The 27,333-nt window shown below is 50.4% G+C and overlaps 1 protein-coding gene across 1 annotated transcript; it reads right to left on the bottom strand.

The window, feature by feature from the left end:
- Window positions 1-11,350: 11,350 nt before the first annotated feature.
- On the bottom strand, window positions 11,351-27,114 carry NDFIP1 (Nedd4 family interacting protein 1). The gene is made up of 8 exons (XM_050979722.1): window positions 26,815-27,114; window positions 17,837-17,924; window positions 16,996-17,126; window positions 16,069-16,156; window positions 15,777-15,901; window positions 14,124-14,190; window positions 13,448-13,553; window positions 11,351-11,509 (listed from the first exon to the last, which is right to left on the bottom strand). The coding sequence occupies exons 1-7, from the start codon at window positions 27,097-27,099 to the stop codon at window positions 13,450-13,452; spliced, it is 888 nt and encodes a 295-aa protein (XP_050835679.1). The 5' UTR covers window positions 27,100-27,114; the 3' UTR covers window positions 11,351-11,509; window positions 13,448-13,449.
- Window positions 27,115-27,333: the final 219 nt, after the last annotated feature.

The following is a 27,333-nucleotide window of genomic DNA, read 5'->3' as shown; positions in this document are numbered from 1 at the left end:
ACACACAAAAATGTGATACTGTTTCCTATTAACATCCAAAGCACTTCAGTGACTGAAGAAATAAACTGCATTAAAACATCAGAATAAAAAGAAAATCAACCACATATGGAAAAAATATTTATGTAAAAGGGGAATATATATCCACATATATGTGGGGAGGACAGTGAGGCACTGGTGGCCAGGGCAGCTCCATGTGGGCATCCCCAGATGCTGCAGCTTCAGCCCCAGCTGGTTCAGCACATCCAGAATCGATCCCTGCCTTCAAAACCACCACAGCAGGACCCTGGAAGCCAGCTGGGTGCCCACGGTGGGGCTCAGGGCATCACTCCCCATCCCGGGGTGCCCACAGGACACGGGGCAGCCCGGTGAGATGGACCCTTGCAGCACAGCCCTGCACATCCCACAGCACCCTGGGGTCCCTCCCTGCCCCACTGAGGGCATCTTGGGAGCATCACCCAGCAGCTGGCAGCAGCAGGAGGCACCGGGGCAGGAGCCGTGCCCATCCTGGGCTGAGAAACAACCCCTGAGCCGTGAGGGGGAGCAGAGAAAACCTCCGGGCTCGGGCGTTCGGGGAGGTTTTCCTTGGCAGCGGCCGAAGGGGCTCTCGCTTCCTTCCCGGCGGGGGAACAGCTTCCCCCGGGACGGCGCATCCCATCCATGTCCTGCTCCGGCTGGAGAAGCGGCTCTCCCCTCCAGCTGCAGGGCTGTGCTGGCCAGATAACAAGGAAAACCCAAAAACCACCGAGAAAACATCTCCGCTGTAACAGGAGCACGAGCAGCACACGCTCGAAGCCAGGAGCGCTCTCCTCTCCCCTCAATACATTGATGATCTGCCCGTGGGTCTTGGAAACATTTTTGTCATCCAGTGACCCCATGGGCTGCGGGAAAGAGGCATCAAAACTCACAGTTATGATTTATACATGAACGAATTTGTACAGAAAGGGGAACAACTCTTCCAGCAGCTGATAGTGGACTGAAAACAACCCTTTCCAACCCCAGTTGTGCCAAGCAGCTGCAAGAAAGAAATACCAGCAGGAATGGAAAAATGTTTCGGTGTATTTTGCTGGGCTGGCTGCCACGGCAGAGCGGGGGCAGAGGCACAGGGAGCCCCAGGTGCCTGCAGTGGCCAGGGGTGAGTGTTGAAGGATCCTCTGGCTGCAAGGAGCAGCCGCCGGCCGAGCCGGGACAACGGGAGGCGGGCGAGTGGAAACTGGCCCCGCTCCGGCAGGCACAGCCCGGGAGCTCAACTCGAAACCACTTCCTCTACCTCCCAACAATGCACAGAGGAATTTCCACAAATCCCAAGGCTGCCCTGACTTCCATTTCTAAACTTGGAAAAAGAAATACCAGGACATTCCTTTGTTGTTCCAGCTCACTCGCTGTTTGATCTGGGGTTTTTTGCTCCAGCTGAGCCAATTAGAGAATCCCAATTTCCCCTGGAAAAAGAAATTGTAAAAGGGCACAAACCAGTAACAAACAATGTGTTTGCTTCTTTAATTTTTAACTAATTGCTTTCAAGTTGAACTGAAACCTGCCACCTCATTTGGGTCCACGTGGTTTGATGCTTAAATAGCATTTTGGCCAGAGAGATGGATGTGATAGAGGCATTTCGATCTGCATTCCTGGCCTCTGGAAGGAAACACTCCACTGCTGCTGCTCTTGAATGTGGCTATTGGGGATCACATAAGCAGCTCGAAATATAAACACCCCCAGCCAAACCCCCAGCCAGCACCCACCAGAGCCAGCAGAGTCTGAGAGGGCCCTGCTGGGGCAGAAAATCCTCAGAAACACTTCTGCTCCTATTTCCTATGCATCCAACCTACTTTTCTACATTTCTAGGAATTTGTATTTCTTTTTTATTTTATTGGCTCACATTTGCAGTGGATTTGCCCTTCCCACGTGCTGTGCCACCCTGCCCTGATCCCTGCTGCCTCAGCCCTCCCTTCCCAACTCCCCCTCGAGAACATCCAGGGAGTTTCAGCAGCACCAAGGGTCAGATCCAGGTGCCAAAGCCAAGCAGGGATGAACACCTGAAGCGTTCAAAAAACACTTGGGGACACGGCCAGTGGTGGCCTCGGCAGTGCTGGGGGAATGGTTGGACTTGATGATCTCAGAGGTTTCCAACCTAACTGATTCCATGGCTTTGTCCTGATTTACAGAGAGTGCAATTGCTAATCCCAAATCCTGGCACCAAAAATCATCCCACAGCCACCAAACCATGACCAAGCTGCAAAGCTGGTGGGGCAACTCTGGCCTCAAGAGCAAGGGAAGCATCTCTTCTTCTGCCAGGAAGAACAAGACACAAACCTTGAACTCGAGGAGGAAGGAGCCTGTTCCTGTTGTTCAGCTGGAGCAATTAATGGCACGTGAAATGAGGGAGGCTGAGATGGGGAACCCAGGAGCTGGGCATGGAGAGGCAGCGTGGAGCCAGCTGGGGGGGCAGAGACTCCATCCCCTCACAGAGCTGGGGGCTGCAGACCATGGCCAAACCCATCTGTGAGCCCTGCTCAGCTGGACTGAAGCCCAAGGGTGGATCCAGAGTGGACACAGACCCTCGTGCCCCACAGCCCACAAAGGAGATGCTGCAGTGCAGCATCAAAGTGATGCTGGGCATCATTAGGGAAATTTTCTTCTCATGCTACAACAGAAGCAAAGCTCAGACCTCTTTTGCCTTTTTTTTTTTTTTTTTTTTGGAGTATCTTATCATCCAAGAGCTCATTAGCCAGGAATTCCTCATGCTGTTTATTTTCCATTTGTCCATATGTTCCCCACAAGCTCAGCCTCCTCTCTGTTTTAAGTTTATACTTAGCAGCAGTAATTGGAAAGGATGAACAAAGGCATGAAGGAAAGCAAGGCACACACAAACAAACTGCCCAGATGTTTTGGATTCCTGCATTTCCCCAAGAAGCAGGATCCTTAATGTTTTGATCATGTCATCACAGCACTGAGCTGCAGGCCAGAGTACAACTGGCTCCTCTCTGCTGACTCTTGGCCACAGAGACAGGAATTCAAGCGACCCAAATCTGCTCATCCCACAAGTGAAAGTGAAAACCTGGGATGAGCCTGATCAGCACCAATGCCTGCAGTGGGCTTGTCCCAGGATGGATTTGGCTTTAGACTTTGAAACAGGACCAAACCAAACTCCTCAATTCACACCACCTGCTCCTAACATGGACCAAGAGCTCACCTGCCTCCCAAAGCATTATTTCAGCTGTTTGTAATTGCAGTTGTGCTTTTTTTCCCCCTTAAGTTTTGTGCCAGTTAGAAAACAGTTTAAACTTAATCTAAAGAAATCAGTTTTAATAACGACAGGAAAAAGGGGAATGGTCTCAAGCTGAGAGGGAAGAATGAAGATTTAGGTTAGGTGTTAGGAAGGAATTGTTCCCTGGCAGGGTGGAGAGGCCCTGGCACAGGTGCCCAGAGCAGCTGGGGCTGTCCCTGGATCCCTGGCAGTGCCCAAGGCCAGGCTGGAAAGGGCTTGGAGCAGCCTGGGACAGTGGGAGGTGTCCCTGCCATGGCAGGGGTGGAATGGGATGAAGTTTAAGGTCCCTTCCAACCCACACCAGGCTGGGATTCTACATAATACAAAACACAGCTTTGCACTGGTTAAATTAAAGTGGTCTATGCTTGTTTGCAGATACAGCCTTGGTTTTCAACACAGCTATTGCAAAACTCCTGGGACAACACTGAGATACTGCACAGAATGGAAAGAATTAAAATAAGAAATCCCAGCAGTTGTGCAGGGTCCAGGAGCCATGGACAGCCCTGACGTTCCCATTCTCAGTCTTCCCTCCCATGCAGAACACAGAGTGAGAACAGGACAGAAGATTAATGAGAGGAAAAACTGTGACCACAGCAAATAGAGTGACTCATGCCCACTCCATGGTCTTCATTTCTAATCTAGAATAGTAATTTACTGCAGGACCAGATTAAATCTGTTTCTCCTCCTGCCGAGCCTGTGGCCGTGGGGATGCAGCAGCCCACACTGGGAGCACTGGCCAGTGCCTGGATGAAGCCAGACTCAAAACTGTCCAAGCTCTGCTTCAGCCATGCACCAGGAACACAGGCTGGGGGTGAGGAAAAGCAACACACAACAAAGAAATCCCCCCTGCTCCCTTTGGCTCCGAAATGCCACCTCTGCAGGCTGGCAGGGATCAGCTGGATCCAGGGAACTAATGAAAGGGAGAGCACTAAAAGCAGACTAAAGACTGGAAATCATGTTCTAAACTCACATTAGGATTGGAAGGGGAACTTCCCAATTTGATGGCAGAAAGCAATTAACTTCAATTAGCAGGGACATAACCAGAGCAGCTCCTTCCAGAAGCCTTGCATCTCCAAAAACCAGCAGCTCCCTCAACTGCATCCCTTGGCACCTCGGAGCTTCCTCAGCCTGCTTCAGGTGAGCTGGGCTGAAAGAACCCCTTGGTTCTTTCTTTGCACATCTCCTGCTGGGGTTTGAGCCCTGTCCCAGTGCAGAGGGCACACACTGGGCCAAAGAGGAGCTGGCCAAGGGGAAAAGCAGCAGGAAGAGCCTTTCCCTGCCTCCTCCTCCTCCCAGCACAGCCCTGCCTGCTCTCTCCTGCTGGCAGCTGGCTCAGGCTCTGCCAACATATGGATGAGTCATTCCCAGCAGCTTCAGGAAGTTCAGGCCTGTAAAGTGCTTCTTCCTCTCCATTTCCAGCTGGGAGATTTGGGGGGTTGGATCCAGGTCGGGTCAAACCCATCACAAACCAGCAGTGCCAAGGCCAAGGGGCTCTGGCACCCCTCACACCTGTCCCCTCACCCCAGCCCCAGGTTTATCCTGAGTGGTTTGGGGCCACTTTATGTTCTTGGAGACACAGACTGAGAGGGCTGTAAAATTCCTCCATGAATCTAGGAGGTATTTTGCTCCAAACAGACAAAAACCAGCCAAAGGCACTGACACAAACACCCACACAATGCAGGAATCAAACACAAGGGACTCATCCAGAGGTCCCAGCAGAGAGTTCTGCATCCTATGCCACAAGAAACCACTCCCTCAGAGACATCTAAAACCGAGACACCTGCCCAGGCTGAGCAGCTGCCCCTGTGGGGCCTTTGGGACTGGGCAGCCCCTTCAGGGCTGGGTAACCCCTGCCCAGCTCTCCCTGCCCACGCACCAAGCCACCCTGGCACCAGGGAACAGCACCAGGATCTTTGCTTCCCAATCCCAGCTATACTTAATCAGTGCAAGATCCAGCCCCTCATGTCTCTCCTCAGAGAGCTGGAAGAGAATTTACCCTTCCAGGCTCTGTGGCCCCTCTATGCCAGCCCCAGGGCTGATCCTGAAGCCAAGGTCAGTCTGAGAAGGGACCTGTCCAGCTCCATCAAGAGCTTCACCACCCAAAGGGACAAATCCCAGTGTTCCATGCCAGCAGGACTTTGTGCTGCCCTCACTTACCTCGGTGAGCTGGGAAATGAAGCAGCAGCTCAGGCAAGTCCTCACACAGCCCAGGAGCACATTCCATGGCAAAGGATGGTGCTGGCACAGGTTCCAGCTCATTGGGGGTCCCAGAGCAGGGTTGGGGTGCAGGGGAGAGAGGTTTTCCCCCCAGAGAAAGCTCCCCTGACCTGCTGCAGGCACAGGAGCCCCAGAACAAGAAACACCTGCCAAGGGCTGGGGCTTTTGGGCACGGCCACCCCTGGCGGCTGTGGGAGGGACGGAGTGGGCAGTGATTGCAAACACATCGCAGCTGCCCTGGGAGAGCCGAGGGCCTGCTGGGGTGGCTGAAGCTGCTCCCTTGTCCCCAACCCTGGCAGTGCCCACGGCCAGGCTGGACGGGCTTGGAGCACCCGGGACAGTGGAAGGTGTCCTGTGGCAGGGCGTGGAATGAAAGGGGCTTTAAGGTCCCTCCCAGTCCAAACCACTCTGGGAGTCCATGGTTTTTTGGCGGCTCCGTGCTCCTGTTGGAAGAGCAGAGCCGGTGGCAGCAGTGTCATCAGCCGTGGCAGCGCTGCCCAAGAGCCCCAGCGCCACCCGGGGTCCCCTCGGCACCGGAGCCTCCCTGGAGGAGGCAGCAGGAGGGTGGCCTCGGCTCCTTCGTGCGGTGACACCCGCAGCAGAATGGGCTGGCAGGGACAGGATGGTGCTGCACGGGAGCTGTGTCCCCATCCCACCCCATCCCATCCCATCCCATCCCAATCCCATCCCATCCCATTCCGGAGAGTTCGGCAGCCTCGGGCCAGCCCCGGCTCCCACCCGGCCGCAGCTCGGCACGGGATAAACCCTCCAGATGAAACCCAGGGCACCGAAACACATCAGAGCCCACGAGCGGGGCCCGGCAGAGGGAGGAGCAGGAACAAAAACCCCAAAGCCACTCAAGGGACTCGATCTGCAGGCAGAGGCTCCCGGGCCGTCGCGCTGAGGATGGGCAGGGGGACGGCCCCACCTTGCCGGCCCTGCCGAGCCTGGCCCCTCCACATCTGCAACCCCTTTGCTTTCCTTTATTCTTTTTTTTTTTTTTTTTTTTCTTTTCTCCTCCCAGATCACTTTAAAGGTCCAGCTTAGGGCATAATTAGCAAAGCAGTTAAAGTGGCGAGGGCAGTGACCTTCGGCGGTGGCAGGAAGCGGCAGCCGTGGGTGGCCGGGGGGGCACAACACCCCGGGAATCAGCAGCGCCTTGTAAAATCTCCTCCTGCATCCCCGGCACGGCCTCGGTGCCTCCGTCTGCCCACAGAAAATGGGCATTTCGGTGAAATCCTGGCGCTGAGCTCCTGTCCCCTGGGCTGCACCGGCACCGCGATCTCCCGTCCTTGCTGTGTCCCACAGCGCCAGGGACAGCCCGACATCCGCGACCGGGGACTTGCGGAGCACCAGCCAGCCCCCAGCACCCACCCGTGGCCATGGCACTGTCCCCGCTGTCCCCCAGCACCGTGGGGCCACGGGGCTGCCTTTCCATGTCTGAGTTCCCTTATCAGCAGCACGACCTTTGCTGGTCCCAGATTAGGGGCTGGAGCCGCTTGGATTTGTTTGATTTCTGTTGATGGTTATTAGGCAGAGGAAGTGCCAGAAGGGATTTTGACCTCGAGTTTAAACCTACTCCAATTAGAGCCACTGAGCCTTTAATTACGGTGCTCCGGCCGCTTTGGTTAAAGCAACAACAAAACCAAACACAGAATCTGGTCGAAGATGGGCTTTTCTTCCCGTGGCTCCTCTGAGCTGCCACCTACCGTGTCCCTGTGCTGTGTGACTGTGGCATGGGGCATTCTGGCCCACCAAGCCCCTCATGCTGCCTCCGGACCCAGAGGTGACACCACTCCCGGTGACACCACTCCAGGTGACTCCCACGGGCAGGGGACATCCTGCCCTCACCCACTGCCCCTCATGCCACCCCCAGTGTCCCAAGGATGCTCCAGGGGGATCCCAGGAGCTCCAGTGACAAACACCCGAGGTTACAGCTCAGGGGCTCATTAGAGCTCACTGAGGGGTGAAGGATATTTTGGAAAAACCGATTTTTCACTTGGCAGAGCTTCTATTAAGTTGAGTTTTTTTAAAGCAAGTCCAGAGTGTTCCTGTTCTTCGCTCCACTTGGCCCTGGCACAGGGACCATGGTTCATCCCCTGGCACCATAGCACCCAGCACAGACCTTCCTGATGCTCCAGAGCCTGGCACAGATCCCTATCTTTTGCTTTATTGTTATATTCATTGATATGAGGCTTTATTAACATAGTTTAGGCTTAGCAAAATAGGGTTTGTATCCATGTGAGTCCTATGATTTATAATTAATTTCTAGGATATATCTTGTGGTTGATTTTTTACTTTAAACACTGATTTAATCCCTGTACTCTGATAATTTCCTTCCCTGCCTGGCTTTTTCCATTTTACCCAAAAATCTCAGAGAAAAAAAAGCCAAGAGGAAATTCTCCTTTTAAGCAGCACCGAGCCCTGAGCAGAAGTAGCACAGGGTGACAGCCCAGCTGAGCAACCAGCTGGAGCACTGAAGGGATTTGGGCATCCCCAGGACATGGGGGAACACAACAACCCCGCCAGTACCACGCTGTGAAGTGTTTTATGTGATGAGTAACAGGTACCAGCACTAAAACAGCCCTTGGTAATGTTCTCTGTTGAGGTTTTAAACAGTTCTTTAATCCAGCTGCTCCCAGGTTTGGAGTATGGTGTGTATTTTCAAACACTTTGGTTTCTTCTCTGCTCCCATGGAAGCTGTGCCATCTTGTGAACACAAGGCAGTGAAAACAAGAGTAGGTGCTATGAAAACTTAACTCCATGCAAAAAGGAATTTCCTCAGGCCCTGCAGGCACGGGTTGGGCACAGGGAGCCACAGCAGCCCTGGAATGAGCTCTGCCCTTGTTACATTTTCTGGCCCTTTCAGCTGTTCCCTCCTGCTCCAGGATCTCAGGCCATGCCCTGGGCCATCACACAGATCTCAGAGGAGAGCCCCAGCCCCAGGAGAGGTCAGGGCAATCCAGCTCTGAATCACTGCCACTAACCAAGGCACCCAATATGAGTCAGTCCTTGCCTTTGTGTGGCCAAGGCACACAGGGATTAATTCACTGCAGTGCTTCTCTGGTGGGAAAGGACTTCTGCAGTAAAGCCAAAAGGTTCAGAGAAATCATTCCTAAATCCAGCAATATTTATCAATTTCCTGTACATGTACTACCCAGAGCAAGGGGAGAGGGAAAACATCCAGTTGAAGAAACTGGGAGGTCTCCAGTTGAGTGGTTTTATTCCTCAGTGTAATCCTCTATTTCACATCATGCCATGGACAATTAGCACCAGTATTTTCACTGGGGTTCCCACTAGAGCAGGCAGAAGAGCACAGACAATGGGCAGACCCCACTCCTCTCCTCCGTGGTGCTCCTCTTCCACAGGCAGATCTGATTTCTTCCAGCACGTGCTGCTCTCCCTTCAGCTGAGCCTTCTCCCCTTGGGTTGCTTTTCTGTCTTTCATGGAAACTGGAAATCAGATCTCAAGATGCACTTCTTACTGCTTTGGGTAGGAAGGGACCTTAAAGGCCATCCAGTGCCACCCCTGCCATGGCAGGGAACCTCCCACTGCCCCAGGTTGCTCCAAGCCCTGTCCAGCCTGGCCTTGGGCACTGCCAGTGAAGCCACAGCTGCTCTGGGCACCCTGTGCCAGGGCCTGCCCACCCTCACAGCCAGGAATTCCTTCCCAGTATCCCATCCAGCCCTGCCCTCTGGCAGGGGGAAGCCATTCCCTCTATCCTATCACTCCCTGGCCACGTCAGTAGTCCTGGGGAGTCTGGGCTCTCTCCCCACATGGCACAGCAGCTCCAGAGCTGTGTCTGCCCTCCACAGCAGCCAAAGCCTCCACCCCAGCCTGGCTGTCAGGGAAGGCCAGAGGTATTTACCTGGTCACTGCAGGTGACCACAGCCCTGCCACTGCGGTGGTGTGAGGTGGCTGAGCTGGCCCAGACCCAACAGGAGCATCTGAGCCTGTGAACCTACAGCAAACACAGCGTGGCTCCTCCAGACCCCAGCACCCCCCGTCCCTCCCAGAGCCCCTGGCTGTGCAGGAACATGGGGCTGGAGGTGTCTGCAGCTTCAGGCCACGCAGGAGGAGCAACAGGAATGCCAAATATTCCAGTTCTCTGGACAGTCAAGCCCAAATAAGGCCCAGATGCCAGGAGAGCAAACACGAGGCTGATCGACCAAGTTTGGGCAAATGTGGTTCAGAGTTCCCTAATGCTGCAGATTTTGCCTTGTAGGATAAAATTCCGAATTCTGTGTTCACTTATTCCTGTTCAATGAGGACTCTGTGGAACCTCTATCCATCTCTGCCAGCCCCAACTGCTTGTTTGTGGGGACTGTACATTTGAGAAGTTCAGCTGTGAACCAAAACCAGTTTCACAGGTCAGTAAGTCATATGACTACCAAAAAAATCCAACAAATCCTCCAAAATGGAATCACCACTTCCTGACAGGCTTGGTTACGAAAGAGATGGACGCCTTGGAGATTTGTGTTACACCTTCCACGGAAAAAGATGGAACGCCCCCAGATAATCTGTGTTTGTCATGGACAACCAGGTGCAATAACAATCAAAACTCAATTAAACATTGTCCTACAGCAACAATTGCTACAGAAGTGACATTTATTGACGTTCTGCTGTATTTACAGGTTGAACATAGTAAAACTCCAGAGTGAATGACCACTTGGCAGAAAGCACAGGAGTGCACATTAAATCTACATTGCCAATGCATCAGAGTCTCTGCTAACACAAATTATAAAAGCAAGAATTACAGGTATGTTAGGAATTGTCTCAAAAGTCCCAAGCCAAAGAAAAAAAAGGCCTTTGTTTTGCAAGATGGTTTTTATACAAAGTTGCAACATGATCTTTTAGTTTTACACTACAGACTTGTTCCATGAAAACCCCTGGAGAGCCCAAAAAGTTGGTGGTGCGAAAGGAAAGGATACTACAACACCGAAAATAAAGACAGTTAAAAGTTAATACTTGTGCCACCTCTAAATTCCCAATGACACCTTGGAGTCTGGACTGCAGTGACCCCTTTTCCTCCACAGGCCCCTGGGGGCTGGGGGACTGCAGGAGCAGCCTCAGCTCTGGAGTCACCCCTGTGCTGCCAGACAGGACACGGGGGACAGGGATGGACAGACAGGACACGGGGGACAGGGATGGACAGGAGATGGAATATGGGGATGGACAGGACATGATGTACATGGAGTACAGGAATGGACAGGACACGGAGTTCCATGGGTTGTACAGGACACGATGCACTCAGGCTGTACAGGATGTGACACATGGGGACAGTACAGGACATGGAGTTCCATGGGCTGTACAGGACACAGAGCACACACTCTGCACAGCACAGGGTGACACACAGACTGTCCAGGATACAGAGCACACACTCTGCACAGGACACAGTGTCACACTCTGCACAGCACAGGGTGTCACACACAGTCCAGGACAGTGTCACACACAGCCCAGCACAGGGTGTCACACACAGCCCAGCACAGGGTGTCACACACAGCCCAGCACAGGGTGTCACACACAGCCCAGGACAGTGTCACACACAGCCCAGCACAGGGTGTCACACACAGCCCAGCACAGGGTGTCACACACAGCCCAGGACAGTGTCACACACAGCCCAGCACAGGCAGAGCCCGGGCAGCTCCCAGGCTGGAGAGGAACTAAAGCAAGCCTGGCCCCTGCTGGCCCCGGGACGGCTCCTGCTGCCCAAACACCACAAACTCTGGCTGCAGGGCTCCATCAGCACACCACAGACTCACTGCAAGAGCTGCTTCAAACATTAGCTACTAATGAGTCAACAATTACAGAATTCTGCGTTAATTATTAAAATTTTACACCTAAAAACAAATCGAAAGAAATGCTTCTCCTTTTTTTTTTTCTTTTTCCAACAGTACTTTTATTTATTTATTTTAAAGCAGGTGATTATTTTTTCTTCTGCTCCAGAGCCTTGATTCACTTCCTGCAGGTGTCCTGCTGCTTCTTGGGGGGGATTTCACTAATGCAGGAAGACATTTGCCAGAAAACATCTGTTGGAGAAGGATATTGAACACCGAAGCTGCAGTCAGAGGGTTATTTTGGATAACAGGAGGATGTTGTTCACACAGCACAGGATGTCTAAGGGTTATGAAGTGTCTGAGCACACAATGATGTGACTCCAGCAAAATTCTCAGGAATCTGTGTGTATTTCACAGGGTAACAGCAGGATTGTGTCCATTACTGCACACACAGCTGGAACAGTCAACTCCAGCTTTTCACTAGATTCATTTCACCAGCTTTATTTTCTGGTTTGTATTCATTATTCCCCTCCAAATTTTCTAAAAATTATCCCTGCTCTGAAATAAAAGTAATCCTTCACTGTGCCCTTTGCATCACGCCCTGAAGAGGAAATCTCATCTAAGGACTATAACACACTGAAAATCCAAGTATTTTGTGGTTTCTTCACTTAAAATTCAGGATTAAATATTTATTTTCAGGGGAAGTATCACAGTTGAAATATTTATGAATTATTCTGGACATTTATCTGAAAGTGCATATCTGAAAGTGCTTTTTGAAAATGCTCTAAAATGACACATAAATAAGAATTTAAACACCCTACACCTCCACAAGCAAGGAGTGAAGCCAGGTCTCTAAAAATGTAATTTCGAATTTCAAACATAGGAAAAGTCTATGCAAAAAGAAACCACAGAGTTCCTTTAGGAAATAAAAAAATAAAGTTTAGGCAAGGGAGCAAAATTTTTGAAAAAATTGTTCAGTCAGACAAAATACAGAGATAAAGCTGACTTTAAATGCTCACATTCTGTGACCATAAACTGGGGGAAATCAAGCCTCTGGTGACTCAGCAGGAATCTGGGAGGACATTACAGATCCTGGAGGAGGTCACAAACCAACTTGGTTAAGCAGAACTGAAACACGTAAAGAAATTGGCTGAACTATTTTTACACACTATCACCAGAGGAAAGCACTGCACAAAGGCTGCTCTGTGCTGCAGGTTCTCCTCACGGCCTGGAATTGAAGGAGAATCGTGGGCAATTTGCAGTTTCTAATAAAAGGGAAGTGCATTTGGAAACCCAAGGCTCGGTTTTCAAATCTCAACAATTTAATGAGCCCCAATTTAAAGCTGGGGCTGCTTTGGTTCCTTTGACTGTCCCAGCTGCAATTGCCTCTCTGGGGAAATGGAGTGTTATTATGACATTTCTAAAGGGAGCATCGTGTTGCATTCCCCAGCTGGGAAGCAACCTATTCCAGGATTTCCTTCCCCTCAGGGAGGGACAGTTAATGCCAGGCCATTATCTGCTGTGAGCAGGAAATTATGTACAAGGCTCCAGCTACTTAAGCCTCCTCCTTTAAAGCCCCATTAAGGCAGCCAGCCTGTGGCTCAGCACGGAAGCAAAACACTCCCAGGCACTCAGGTTTTTGCAAGATGCTCAGGCAGGACAGCTCAGGTGTGTGGGAGGGTCTGAGGAGAGCAAAGGTGGGCAAGGGTGGCGTTTCTTCAGGAACCTGGCAGCAATTTCAAGCAGCAGAATTCAGACAAATGGCTCATTCTGGGACAAAAGCCAAAGGCACTGGCACGCCCCTCTAACAACATTTTGTGACCTCTCCTCGGGTTTGGGACACACCACGTGTTTCAGGCATGTGATTTATTCTCAAAGACACACTTCCCAAATGCTCAGCAGCACCAAGGGGCAGGGGTTTTGTTCTCACAGTATCTAGTCAGGGAATCAAATGAATAGCCAGCTCCTCACAGCAAAAACTCAGGGACAAATGTCCAGGGCTCCTCTGCCTCCCATCAGGTCAGTCTGGGCTCTGCAGACTCAGGAGCTGGGTAGGGGGTGCCAAGAAACAACTGCTCCCTGCTTCCTTGAGTTCTAAAAATATTCAAGCATTGCAAAGTGTAGCCTAGAAAAGTCACTAAATAGAGTTAAAATCAAAGCAGAACAAATTCAGGAAAGCAGAAAATTTACCTTTAGTAAATAAAGAGAACTCTGGTTCTGGGAAGAGTGGAAAACGTATCTGGCATCTTCCTAACCTTTGCATAATTAATAAATCCTCTGAGAAACAGCAGAAAACCTGCAGGGGAGAGACACATTTGTCCAGTTAGCACAGGTGTTGCTTCTGCAAGGAGAGGGAGCAGCTGAACTCTCTGCCACCACTACAGAGGGACCTCACCACTGGGATGCACAGCAGCTGACCACACACAGTAATTATTTCTGGTAGCAGTAACACCTCATCTTTCCATTTCAGGTACCTTTAAAAACAAACTTCACTTGGGCAATCACAAAACTTTTGAATCCAAACAAGATCCAGTCAAGCCCAAAGCAGGAAAAAGAAAATAAAACAAGGAAGGCAACAGTCCACTCCTCCATTTAAGATGCAAGAGCACACACAGCATCAGTTACAAGCATTATTCTCTTCTTAACTCTGGATGATGTCAGGATGCTGCCACCAAGAACTGGCAACAGAAGGACAGTGTTTACATGTGCCTTTAAACCCTGAAAGTGCTCAGACAGAGGAGTATGAGGGTCACATTTCACCTGGTCATCCACACACACATATTTAACAGCCAGGAATGCCCACAAAATCCTAAAATCCTAACTGACTTTACAGTTTTTAAGCATCTTTCCCCCCACAGACACTCACCTAGTACAAGGAAGACCCACCAAAGCCAGTACTGGCCATCAAAGTAACCAGGAAAATAGGTGGAGAACTGAAAAACACCAAAGTGCAGTTTAGAGCACATGGAAGTTTGTGAACCAAAGTCTATGCCCACCAACTTTAGCAGTAACCAGACCAGGGCTGCACACAAGAGATCTCATGGAATGCTGCATTTCACCAGCTGCAGCAATGAGTTACCTCCACAAACTGTTACTTACTGTTTTTCTGCACCAGCTCCACAAGGGGAATGGGACAGACTGAACACCCAGCTATGAATTCTGCCAATCAGTGAGGCACAAGGACACTACTGGGCAAATATTCCTGTTTTAGATTGTGTCCTGGATGCTTATTAAGCACAGCTGCAGGTTCTGAAAGGGCAGAGCAGGCTTGCAGCAGTGCAGCACATTTATTACACTGTCAGGTTGAATGGTGGAACAGCTGGAAAAGAAATCCCACATCTGTGGAGCCACTGACAAGATTCCCAACTGGGAAAATTACTGCTATTAAATGAAAGGCACCAACACTATGAGAGCACTGAAGCTCACAGTTTCAGTATAAATACATTATAATTCTTCTGGGTTTGTTCTATTCAAACTTGAAAACCTAACAAAAGATAAGTCAGCTACTGACATTTAAATCAAATCCACAGATAATGTCACCTCCTTCTGCCACACCTCTTAATCCAGCAAACAGTACTTAACACCTCAGAACCAAGATGACCACAAAAACTGTCAGAAAAGTGAAGAGATGCTGTATTTACAAATTAGAATTGCCAGCCCCTAAAGACAGGGTAGGAAGTGACAGCTCTGACATGAATGCTCTTTACTTCTACTTACAGCCAGTGAGCTGCTTGCTTGAAATTCAACTTTCAGCCTGGAATGCCATCATTTCACAGGCTCCAAATAAAGATTTCCTGATGGAAATATTTTCTCCCAATCCTTCCAAAAGATACAAGAGCTAAAAATCCTGGAGCAGGCTGGCAGCCTGCTCCTGGTCCTGCTCCTGTGCCGCAGGGAGGCTGCACCAGAGGGCACCCACGGCCTTCTCCCACTGCTGCTCCAAACCTCACTCCTCCCACGGCCCTATTTCCCTCTCCTCACCAGCTATCCTGCATTTTAGAGAATTTCCTTCCTTCCAGGAGAGCCAGGGCACAGCAGGCTGCAGAGGCTGCAGGCAGGGCTGGCTTTGCCTGGGTCCATGTTTTCCTGGATCAGAGTGTTGCTGCTGCTCAGCACAAACCACACTCTGCTCAGGCCAGTGCCTCTGTCAGACACACAGAATGAACCCCAGAACCCCACAGGGGGCTGGGCTGGAAAGGGTCCTACAGCTCCTCTCTTTTGCCACAGACAGGGACACCTTCCACTCTCCCAGGAATCCCTGTCACTTCCAGGGATGAGCATCCCCAAAGCATATCTGGGTGTGCAATCTTTCTTTTCTTTTACTACAGTTATAATTCCAGCACATAAACAGGATACAATTATGAAAAAGCCCTGTTCTTAGTGATTTAGTAGCTCAAAAATTATTTCATTATTTTAAGAAATCCCCTAAATTTATCACCAACTTCAGTATGAGATAAAAACCTGCTGGGAAAAAAGAGTATCAGTGTCTGTGTACATGGTTTTGCACCACACAACTCACCCTGACAATAAGGATCCACTTAATAAGGGACAGACCAAAGCCAGAAATGGCCCCATATCGTCCTGCAGCTGAAGTAGTCAGACAGAAAGACAGGAAAAATCCAATCCAGTTGAAGAGGAATGCCACTGAGAAAGCAGGAGAAAAGCAGCAGGTCAAGACACCTTTATATTCCAAGGAAAAAAACCATAAACCCCTTGCACTCAGGTTTTTCTTGGTGCTACATAAACATAAATGTGACCCAGACTATTTTGGGTCACTGCTTGGAAAAAAGTTCATTCCATCAGGTACTTACTGAAGAAAGTCAGCATGAAAATGCCATCATTTCCTATCCTCAGCTGGTCAGTGTCATCAAAGTCATCCCGTGTCACAAAGTCATCATCCTGCAATGCAGAGGGAGACAGCACATGGGGGATTTAGGTCAGTCCAGTCCATACAGCAACCCCACTTCTGGGTGTGACTCTTCAAAAAAGGGCTGGAATTCTAAATATCAAAAGGCCACAAATGCAGGCACGAGAAAATTCCTGTTTCTCATCCTGAAATGGTGCAGGGCATGAAATGTTATCTATATAATAAGAAATGTATCTTTATTTTTAACACAGTCAAGATCCAGCATGTTCTTGTTCTCATTGTGAAGAATTCTTCAACTCATCAAAAAATTATCATCTCAGCAAGGAATTTGGCTTCTGTGAAGAAGTGTAATGAGCAGGGGACTTCTAACACTAGCAGGGGTGGAAAGAATGGCTGAACAAGAGACAATGTTGAAAAAACCAAAAAGAAATAATTCTGACAGAATGGTTTTATCGCCCTTGTATCAGCTACACTGACCTCCAGGAAAGTCAACTAAGTAAGCAGCAGGAGTATCAAGGGTAGATAGGCCAGACAGCTGAAGAATTAATCCTAAATCTTTTTTTAAAAATGAAAAAAAAACAACAAAAACCCCAGTGTCAGTGCACGGGGATACAGCACAGTCCCTCTGTCAGCTTGCCAAGCTAATCTGGCTAGCACATGCTGGCATTACTGAGATGTCTGACATCATCACAGCTCAGAAGAAAATGGAAAAAGAAAATAGCCACAGGACTCCCAGAAGTGTGGAATATCACCACCCCAGAAAGCTTCAAAAACACAAAAAACCCGACACAAATGTTAAGAGTCATGACACACGATGGGCAGGAGTTAAAGCTGAAGTGGCAGCCAGCAGGGCAGGGACAGGGACACTCACCCTGCCAGGAACCAAGGGAATGGTGGCCTCAGCCTTGGTCCTCTCGGCCTCGTCGTAGCTGGGCAGAGTGGTGGCCACGTTGTAGGACGGCGGCTTCGGGAACCCCGACTCATCCTTGTAGTCAAAGTAAGCTGCACACAACCAGAGACACAGGGAGAACTCAGCACTTCCTCAGGAACACCCTGCTGGGAACCAGCAGTGACTTCCAGTGAGCCCCATTCCCCACCCTTCCACCCAGCCCAGCCTCCTGCCATCCCAAAGCACAGAGGGGAAAGCCCAGGAGCACCTTCTCTGATAGCCAGCAAGCCAGGGAACACTCACTGAACACGTCTGGCTGTACTTCTGCTTAAAACAACACCACATGCTGTGCCTCTGCTGACTTGGATACTCAGAAACTGTCACGTTTCCAGATCCAAGTGGTTATTAAAGTTATTAGTGACAGGACAGGAGGATGAGTCAAAGTCCCATCCTTATGACCAAGTGCTTAGTTATTGGAAAGTGCAGGAAAAGTGAATTCTTTATGTAATGAATCCTTTAAGGAAGGGGCACAGCATCATCCAAATGCCAGATAATGAGGGGAACCACAAATCCTCCCAGCACTTTGATTTTTAACTGTCTCCAATTTACTGAGAACACTGTGAACTGTAACTTGAACACCCCTTGATGGGATGACATCAGACGAGCGCAGCCAAATTGCATCTCCTAAACCACAAGTACCGACAGGCTGTGTGGATCAATCCTGATCCCTGCAGCTCAGGAAGGTGCCGCAGAGCCAGCTGTGGATGAGGAGAGCAGTCAGTGGCAGCAGAGCAATGCCAGCCCTTTCCCCAGGTGAGAGTACCTGTGCTCTCTGCAGAAATGCTGCTGTAGGGCGGAGGGGCGTCGTTCACCACCGGCACGGCCTCGCCCGGCTCCTCTTCATTCTGCAGCTGAACAGAACCACACACCAGGGCTCAGGGGCTTCCTCAGGGCTCTGACACCACCCCTGCAGCTTTAACTGCACACAACAGACCCTTCTGGAAGCACCACGGGACACAGAGCAGCTGCTCAGCCTCCCTCCCAAGCGTTCCCACTTGAAATGATCAATCTACCATCTCAGTTTTTCTGTTGTCTTTAAATCCTCTCCTCGCACACCTGTGGACTCCAGCACAGCACAGCACACAGCTTTCCAGTACCTTTCCATTTCCCCGACAGTTCCTCAGCTCACACTGCTTAGAAGCTGCAGTTGCATCTGGTTTAGTCAAAGAAATACGTGAGATACCCAACAAAAGGCTCCATTGCTGCCTGTGGCTTTGCTAAGGAAGGGTTTTCTATGGATACATTACATAATGATGCACAGAAGTGCAAATGTTGCCATTTCCCTTCAACCTTTCACACTGCATGACTGAAAAGGAGCTGTTTTATTTTGTGCACTGTGCTTCCCACAGGCTCTGTATAAATAACCAGGAGCTATCACAGATCCAGCATCAGCCGCAGGAGGCAGGTGTGCCGTGGCAGCTTTGATCAGGGAAGCAGCAGTACCAGGCCAGAAAGGAGGTTACAGCTGCCATCTCATGTTTCCCTTCCTTCCATTTCTCATCACCTCAGCAGCAAAGGCACTGAGGTTCTCTGCAGAATAACTCACCTCAAACAAGCACCTCCAGACTGAAGCCCTGGGCAGAGCAGGAGGCACTGCCCTCCTTTGAAACCACCACTAAACAATGTCTCCTCCAGCTCTCCCTCCTGCAACCCCACACATTTGCTCCTGAAGCCATCTGAGGTATTTTGCTTTCTTTTCTTTGGAGAGACATGCTGCCATCCTCCTGGAGCATTTAACACAGGGGTGAGGGCGTAGGGGGATGTTCTCATCTTATTTGTATCAGAGGAAAATAAATCAGCTCCCACTTCTAAATGCAGATCTTGGAAATCCAAGTGTTCTGTGCTTTGGAGTTTTATTCCTTTTGCTGCTTAACACCACAGATCACAGGATGGTTTGGGTTGGGCCATCCCTTAAAGCCCATCTCATTCCACCCCCTGCCATGGGCAGGAACACCTCCCACTGGCCCAGGCTGCTCCAAGCCCAACGTCCAACCTGGTCTTGGACACTGCCAGGGATTCAGGGGCAGCCAGAGCTGCTCTGTGCCAGTGGAAGTCTATAACCTATATTCTGCTCCAGATGACACTACACACACCCTCTGTGAAAGCCTTGACTGTGCTTAGCAGATGACAATGAGTGGTTCTGCTGGCAGGTCCAAGGGGTCAGCTGAGAGGGGGAAAAGGGAGGAAATTACACTGGAAAGCACCAGAACAAAATCAGGAGCACTATCTGCCAGTCCAGGTACAGCAAAACAGCTGAGCACCACAGTCCTGCACTCCAGTTCCACATCAGCTGAAGCTCACTCTGCTCCCCAGGAACATTTTCTAAACAGAAGAGGTGGGGAAGAGGAAAAGGGTGCTTGGGTCAGCCCCAAGCTTTGTGGATAAGCAGCCCTCACATGACAACACTGAACCATTTCCTTGAAGAAGGAGGACTCAGTGATCCAGATGAAAATTTAATCCCTGTTCCAGGGAGCAGCTCCCAGCACAGCTGTCAGCAGGACACAGCCCAGAGCTGCTCCCTGGCCAGATGTGAGGCACAGCAAACAATCCCAGGGTGTGAGGCCCTGGGGGTGCAGGTGGCAGGACCTGCCTCACCTGCAGCTTTACTGAGCCCCAGGGCACTGAGCAGGGACAGGAGGAGCTGCAGCCACTCCCAGCACAGCGAGGCACCTTCCACCTTCCTCCCAAAGCCTTTCCAAGAGACAAAAACGCCTCATTCTATAAACCCCACAGAGCTCAGCATTAGAAGTAAATGCAAACTAACTTGAAAAGCAATTGCCTATTAGAACATGCTTTCATTTTTTATAAAAAGAGAGCATCCAGAAATCCCAAACCACCCTGCACAGAGCACGAGGGGCAGTGGGAGGGACAGGAAAACACAGAGGCAAACTGCTTGATTCAATCTCTGCCCAGAGAGCTGCCTCTGGATCCCTGGACATGGCGGGGTAAATAAAAGAGTAAAAAGATGATATTTAGGGTCATCCCAACCCAAACCATTCTGTGATTCCAAGATTCCCCCAGCTCTGTAGTTTGAATTCTCTGAAAATGCTCCACCATGCTTATTGCCAGTCTATCCATGAAAATATGAAAATTCAGCACTTCTTTTCTCCCTCTGCCTGTGCAGGACCTGGTCTATTGACAGGAGGAAAGGCTCTGTCACAGCTGGGACACTCTGCATTCCACATGCCCTTTGTTACCGGTTCTCCAGGTGAGGGGGTGGCAGAAATTCAACCCCTCATGCCTGTAAGAGAGAAGGCAGGTACAGCCTGAGAGCACAGTCACCAGGGAGGGGGAAGGAAAGCACCACATGTGACAACACTGGAAGAAATGAAATAAAAGAGGACACAGATATTGAGTGGAATATGAACTCCTCCCACTGGCTCTTCTTTCAATAGTAAAAAGAAATACATGTTCTTCCACCCATGTCACGTGGGAGAAAGCAGCTGAATTCACTGCTGCCTTCAAACATCCCAATTCAGGTAATGGATAATGACACAAAAAATGCAGCTACTTTCTGAAGTTGAGCTAGAGGCTGTAGGAGGTTACAGTTATAGAAAACATATTTTTCGTCTAATGGACAAGGTACACAAATGCCTTCCAGCCTTTTTAATGATTCCAGGCATCTAAAATTCAACTAAGTGCCTATTAGCAGAGCAGGGAGGGTTCATGTGACAGGAAGAATGACTCATCAGGCCTCGCTGCCCTGGCCTGGCCCCAGCTCCCACCTGCCCTGCACAGCTCCAGGTATGGGCTCCCAGGGAACTCCCCCGAGGCCTCAGAACCCAGAGGGTCTGGTTAAAAGCAGTGTCTGACTTCAGTCTGTTCTGCTGAGGCTGTGGGATAATTCTTTCCTGGAGTCACTGATGGATTTTAGCTTTTCAGGCAAGGTTCTGGTATTCATGGCATAAAAAAATGAGAGTCTTTACAGCCCTGCCTGTAGTTATTGAAACAACAGCTTGGCTGGGATTTTTCCACCAGACTGCTAAACCAACAGAAAGTTAACTGACAGAACACCCAGGGATAATTATTTTAAAATACACCCCATCATCAGTAACCTGGCACTGAGCAGGACATCACCTCTGGTTGCCACTTGCCCTAACTGAGACCTGTCCCATTTAAATACACAGCACGGCAACATAAAAGTTGACATCTTCCAAGCTGTTTGGAAATATTTCCATGTAAACTTTGAAGAAAGCATTTCCAATAAATATATTGGTTAATTCTTCCAAATTTTCCAAACTCAGCATATGGGCTGCTCACATAGTTTTGAATCTTTATTTTTTAAATCCCCTTTGCCAAGTTCTGAGGCTGCATGTAAATATTCTTTACACCAAATGAGCATCACTGCACTAAACCAGCATTACTACAAGCTTGGCCTTAGCAATAGATCACATATCATTACATATCTTCAGCCTTTTGGAAGTAAATTAAAGTCACTGCCAGCTCTGAAAAGGAGAGTTATTTTTACTGGCTTTTGCTTTACTCAATTAAACACACCCTGATTTAAAATCCTGACTTTTGGTCGATGTTGTTGCAAATTTCTGTAACTTAACATCAGCTTATTAATCAGCAGGGATAATGATAAGCTACCAGACAAGCCAACCCACTCCCTTCAGCCCTCTCCCTGATGAGCAAATAACTGTTTTCTCCTGTAGGCTTTCCCAGCCCATTTCCCCGGAGCACTGACAGCCCTGAGTGCCTGGCCCAGCCTCTGCACTGGCACAGGTGTGCCAAGCACCTCTCAGGTGACACAACTGGCACCTGTGCCAAGCCAACCCTCCCTGGGGAGATGCTGATGCTCCTGCCCTGAGCAGAGCCCAGCCCTGGGAGTGACCTCCCTATCTGTGCCTACCCCAGAATTTCCCCATGGGAAGGGGGCTCAGCCCTTGGCAGGGGCTGCCCAGAGGGGTTTGGAGTGCCCATCCCTGCAGGTGGCACCTGGAGGTGGCACTCAGTGCTCTGGGCTGGGGACAAGGAGGGGATAGGGCAGAGCTGGGACTCGGTTTTTCCAAACGGAGTGACTCTGAGATACTCCTCCCTTTTAACAGAGGACTGAAAACTGTGCCCCACTCCCCAAAGGCACCTGGAGCAGCTCCCTGGCACCCAGTGAGCACACACAGAGCAGGAGCCAGCAGCAGCATCCAGCTGAGGGGGCAATGGTAACGACCCCATGAGCCACCAGAAAGCAAAACCACAAATCAAAACCTATTTTTTGGCCATAAAATACAACCTGTGATGCTGTCCTCTGACTCACTGCAGCCAAGGGCCTGACACCACAGAAATGCTCCTCAATCCTGGGAAACAAGCTGCTCTAATTCCCTCATTTGTGTTCAAACAGGGAGTTAGACTGGTCTGGACAGACTGGAAACAAGCACTTGGGCCAGCACAAACCTGTGCCACACTCTGGCCTTAGACTTGAGAGATCAAGGTCTTAATATGGAAAAATTAGCTTTTAATCTTGGATAGCTGTAATTAAACTCCCACACTTAAAGCATAAGGCCTTCTCATAATATTTAGAATCAGACTAATATTTTTCTGGACATTAGGGTGTTTCAGTAAGGCTTATAAACGTTTTAAAATATCATGTTTTTTAAATGGTCACATGAAGAAGGTTAAGTACCTTTCAGGGAAAAAAAATCCCATTGTGGCACCACAGATCAAATGTGGATATTTCACAACAGGCAGGAACAGAACGATTGGATAGCCCTCAATACTGAATTCTGCTCACTCGTCCCCATGACAAAGGATCAGAATTCACACATGCACACACAGAACTTTTGATCCTTGCATTCTGTATGGGTACTTCTAAGTCATGATGCCAAACCCACAGAAAAAGGTTGCTCATCTCCTGGGAGCACTGAACAACCCAAAGTCCTCAGGGGCTGTTCCTACAGCTGCTTCTCAATGGGGTTACTGAGCCCCACTGAATTTTAGTCATGAGAGAAAAGTTACTAAAATAGCCCAACTCAGAGCTCCACACCATCCTGATGCCTGAGATAATACTGTATTTTAAAGTTTGCATGCAAAGCTATTTTCTCCTGTTACACAACCTGTGAGGTGACACAGGACTGCTGCTGTTTCCCTGCCTTTCCCACATCCTTTGATTTTTAGGGACAGAATGTATTTAAATTCTATAATAACTTTTTCATATAGAATCGCTAAACCCTTGCAAAGTTACCTGACAGGTACTGCTGCCTGCACAGGGGGATGTTTCAGAGGAAAATACTCAGATTTTAGTCACCTCAGCACAGCCAAGGCTGGACAAGGTGCAGCTTCAGCACAACCTCGGAGCAGAAGCTGCACAAACAATTTTACTCTGCAATTTTTCTAATTTTACTTGGTTTATGTCAATGGCATCTCCTCTTCTGGTTACAAGTAAAATAAAATATATAAATAAATATGCAAACAACCTACCCTGCAACTTTTCTTAGCATTCTTATCTTAAGCCAGCACATCTTGCACACTGCAAGGACCTCACTGAGGAAACAGTCACTGACATTTCTGATTCTAACTGCTGACATGAAAAGATCTGGGATGCTCTCATTTTTTAGGTTCAAGCTGTGTGCCCATTTCAGCTGCAAAATTAAACACAAGCTCAAGGTACACACAAGGCAGCAACTGATATCTGCCTCCCCGTTCCACTCCAGCCTCCCCAGATATTAAAGCAGCATTGTAGTCCTTCATGGATTTAAACTCTATTCCCATTCTATTTCCAGCAATGTATTCCTTCTACAGTTTTCACAGAACAAAAACCAAACAAATGGAAAAATCTTTCTTCCTTATTTTTCCCATTGACACCTCCCTTCACGGAATGATTCATGATCCATGTAAACCTTCAACAAGTGGAACAGGAAGACACAGCACTTAAAAAGAAATACATCTTCATTATTTAACACTCCCACCATTTCCTAGGTGGGTTTACATTACTCATACACCTCACATGTATTTTCAAATGCTCCAAGTGCAAAGCATGCCTGGAAAACACAGAGTGTAAATAAACCTGTTAAAGCTGGGCTATTTTTTCCAGAATGGATGGTAATTTCTATTCCAAGGATGAAATACAGTTCTGCCAACTGAACTCTCAACCCAGGGTTATGCTAGGAAGGCTTTAAGCCCACTAATCCCAACAACATCCCTGTATAACTTTCCCAAAGGCAGACTGAAATGACAACAGCCTCTCAGTGTCCCTTTTTGGGGACACAGCAGTGCCCGGAATAACAGCACCAGGGCGGGCTGCAGCTCTCTCCTTCCCAAACCTCTCCATTCCCACCTCCACAAGCACAGCCCCAGCACCTGGCCTGCAGAGGAGGATCCAAATCCAGCAGTCTGAGCCTGTCCCAGCCCTGCTCCCAATGGAAGGGGTGGAGAGGCTGAAATCCCTTCTCCAGAGCTGCAGTTTGATCTTAGAGGGAGCTGCACCTCCTCAGGACTGAGCTCAGACTCACAGTGCCCAAAGGCACCACTGCAGGCTACTTTTTATCAGATTGTCTCCTGCCTGAACAAAGCCATGGGCTAGGAAGTTGGCTTTGGAAAATCAATCAGTGCACGCCCCTTGCACTGCCCGCGATGGTGATGGTGAACAGACACGGGCTGGGAGTCTGCAGGGAAGAAAGAGGATGCTGATGGAGCACAGCCCACATTCCCACATTCCCACCTTCCCACATCCCACCTGCAAGGCTGAGGAAGGGCTGGGAGAGGAGAGGAAACAACACAGGTCTCAAACTGGGGTATCGAGTTCTGTTGTGCGCAGATCATGGTCACTAACTCTCACCTTTTTTTCCTGAAAATACAGGTACTTGAGGAATCCTACAAATATTGTACAGGTTCCCCAGTGCCCACACCTCAGTGCTGCTCCCACTTACACATGGATACATCAGGAACCCACCCCAGAGGGAGGGTTGCACATCCCTAGCACGCTTGGACAGTCAATCACATTTACCAGCACAGGAACCACCTACCTGCACAACCAACTCCTTTAATGCATTACCCCATCACCCAAAAAGATCAAGCCTTAAAATTTCCTCCACTGACTCATAATCCAATAATTTAAAGGATTAAATGAGCTTGTTGTGAATTTCTGCAGGCTATCTCCACTGACTGGGTCCTGTATTCACTCTAGCCCTTGCAGTTATCACTTCACTATCAGTTCCTTGGCACATGGTACATTCATTATTGTACATTCCCACACACAATAAGTTTCAAAATATGGGGGGGAAATTGACACATTCAATGCTACAGAGACTCTCCCACTCTCTCATCCTCTCTATCTAAATCCCAACTGCATCTCCACAGCCTGCAGGGTTTTGAAGCAACACAAGCATTAGGAGCCAGCTCAGTGATAACACACTTTACAACGGGAACACCTGGGTTCTGGCAGAGGGCAAGGAAAGAGAAGCAATTTCTAAACAAAAGTAAATTCATTTACATGTGAGAATCTGCCTCTCACTCCAGTTAAACCAGTGGCTCCACAGGCCTCCATTATGTGCTTGTCTTTAGCAGTGCAAATCCTCTGGCACAGCCTGGCTCCCTAATCTCCGCAGGGCTCCGAGATGAGTCTGCCCCGGCTCTGCCCGAGGTGTGAGCAGACACAGCACTGAGCGGGCAAACAACAGCTTTACACACCCCTCTCAGGGGATACCAGGAGTGTGTGCATCAGCCAGGGAACACCACAGGAGGCAATGGTGTCCTTCAGCAATTGTGGCACCCATCCCCACTGCTCTGGGTGATGGGACACGCTGCACATCCCTTGGGAAAAGACATTTGTGAAGACACTCGTTGGGGTCAACACCACCAGCAGGACTCTGCCAGGAAAGGCGATTAGTGCAGAGACCTGGTATCAGACCCTAGCAGGTCCCAGAACAACACAAAGAGATGTGTCATTGTAAGTGAGCACATCTGTTTAGCACTGGAAAAAAAAAATCCTAAGTTTTACTTAACTTCTACATTCCCAGTATGTAAAAACACGGAGACCTGCAGCTGTCAGACGAGACAAGTACTCCATCCCATGGGAGGGTGTATCTCGAACTCTGCCGAGCAGGAGCCTACCCACGCCGGGAACGCTACCCAGGAAAAGTCACAACACAGCGATTTCTTGGGAGAGCCTCGGTTCAGCAGGAGCGAGCTGTCTGCTGTTTTGAGGGATTTCTCCATTACCCTAAGTAAAGAATTCTCCATGTCTGATGTCAGAAAGGCGCCTGCCAGAACGGGGTCACACCGGGGGGCCCAGCCGACACCCGGCCCTTTCCGTGGGGCCGGTGCTGCAGACAAACGGGAGGCAGGAAGAGAAGAACGACCCGAATTCCCCAGGGAGCTCTTTAAGGCCAGCCCCTGGCCTAGAGGGAGTCCACACGTAAAAGATGGAAGAAAAGTAACGGTGATCTCGGGACGATGCGGAACGAGACCGTTCCGGTGGGGGGGTCGCTGGCCGTGGGGGGAAATGACCGGCGGGATCAGCGCCCTGCCCAAGGTCGCCCCGGGACTGGGCAAACACCGGCCCCGGACACACCCGGCCCCGGGACTGGGCAGACACCCGGCCCCAGGACAGAGCAAACACCAGCCCCGGGCCTGGGCAAACACCGGCCGCGGGCACACCCAGCCCCCAGCCGGCGGGGAGCGGCTCCGCGGCCGAGCCCGGCCTGACCCCCCGGGGACCTGCGGCCTCCGCCCCGGGCGCTGCCGCCAGCACAGGCCCCGCTCCCGGCCCCGCCGCCCCGGGAGCCGCCCGGCCCCGGCGCCCCTCACCTGCTGGTAGCGGCCGGTGCTGGGCTCGGCGGCCGCGGCCGCCATGGCGCTGCGGGGTCGGTGCGGGCGATGCGCAGGCGGAGGCGGCGGCGGCCCGGTCGCTGCTCGCTGCGGGCTCCGCTCGCTCCCGCCCTCCCCGTCACGCTCGGCCGCGCCGCCTCCCGCCCCGCCCGCCGCCGGAGCCGCCCCGGGCCGCGAGCAGCGCTCCTGGAACGGCCACGGAATCACAGAACCACCGAGGCTGGGAGCGACCTGCAACACCAGCGAGTCCAGGCTGTGCCCCATCCCCACCTTGTCACCAGCCCAGAGCCCCGAGTGCCACCTCCAGCCCTTCCTTGGACACCTCCAGGGATGGGGATCCAACCCTCCCTGGGCAGTTCCAGTGCCTGAGCCCCCTTTCCATGGGGAAATTCCTGCTGTGCCCACCCTGAGCCTGCCATGGGCCAGCCTGAGGCCGTTCCCTCTGCTCCTGTCCCTGTTCCCTGGGAGCAGATGCCAAATCCCACCTGGCTGTCCCCT

Source organism: Serinus canaria, chromosome 13, assembly GCF_022539315.1.
Source record: "Serinus canaria isolate serCan28SL12 chromosome 13, serCan2020, whole genome shotgun sequence".
Lineage (NCBI taxonomy): Eukaryota > Metazoa > Chordata > Aves > Passeriformes > Fringillidae > Serinus > Serinus canaria.
Note: the sequence above shows the minus strand (reverse complement) of the source record. Positions and strands in the feature narration are given on the sequence as shown.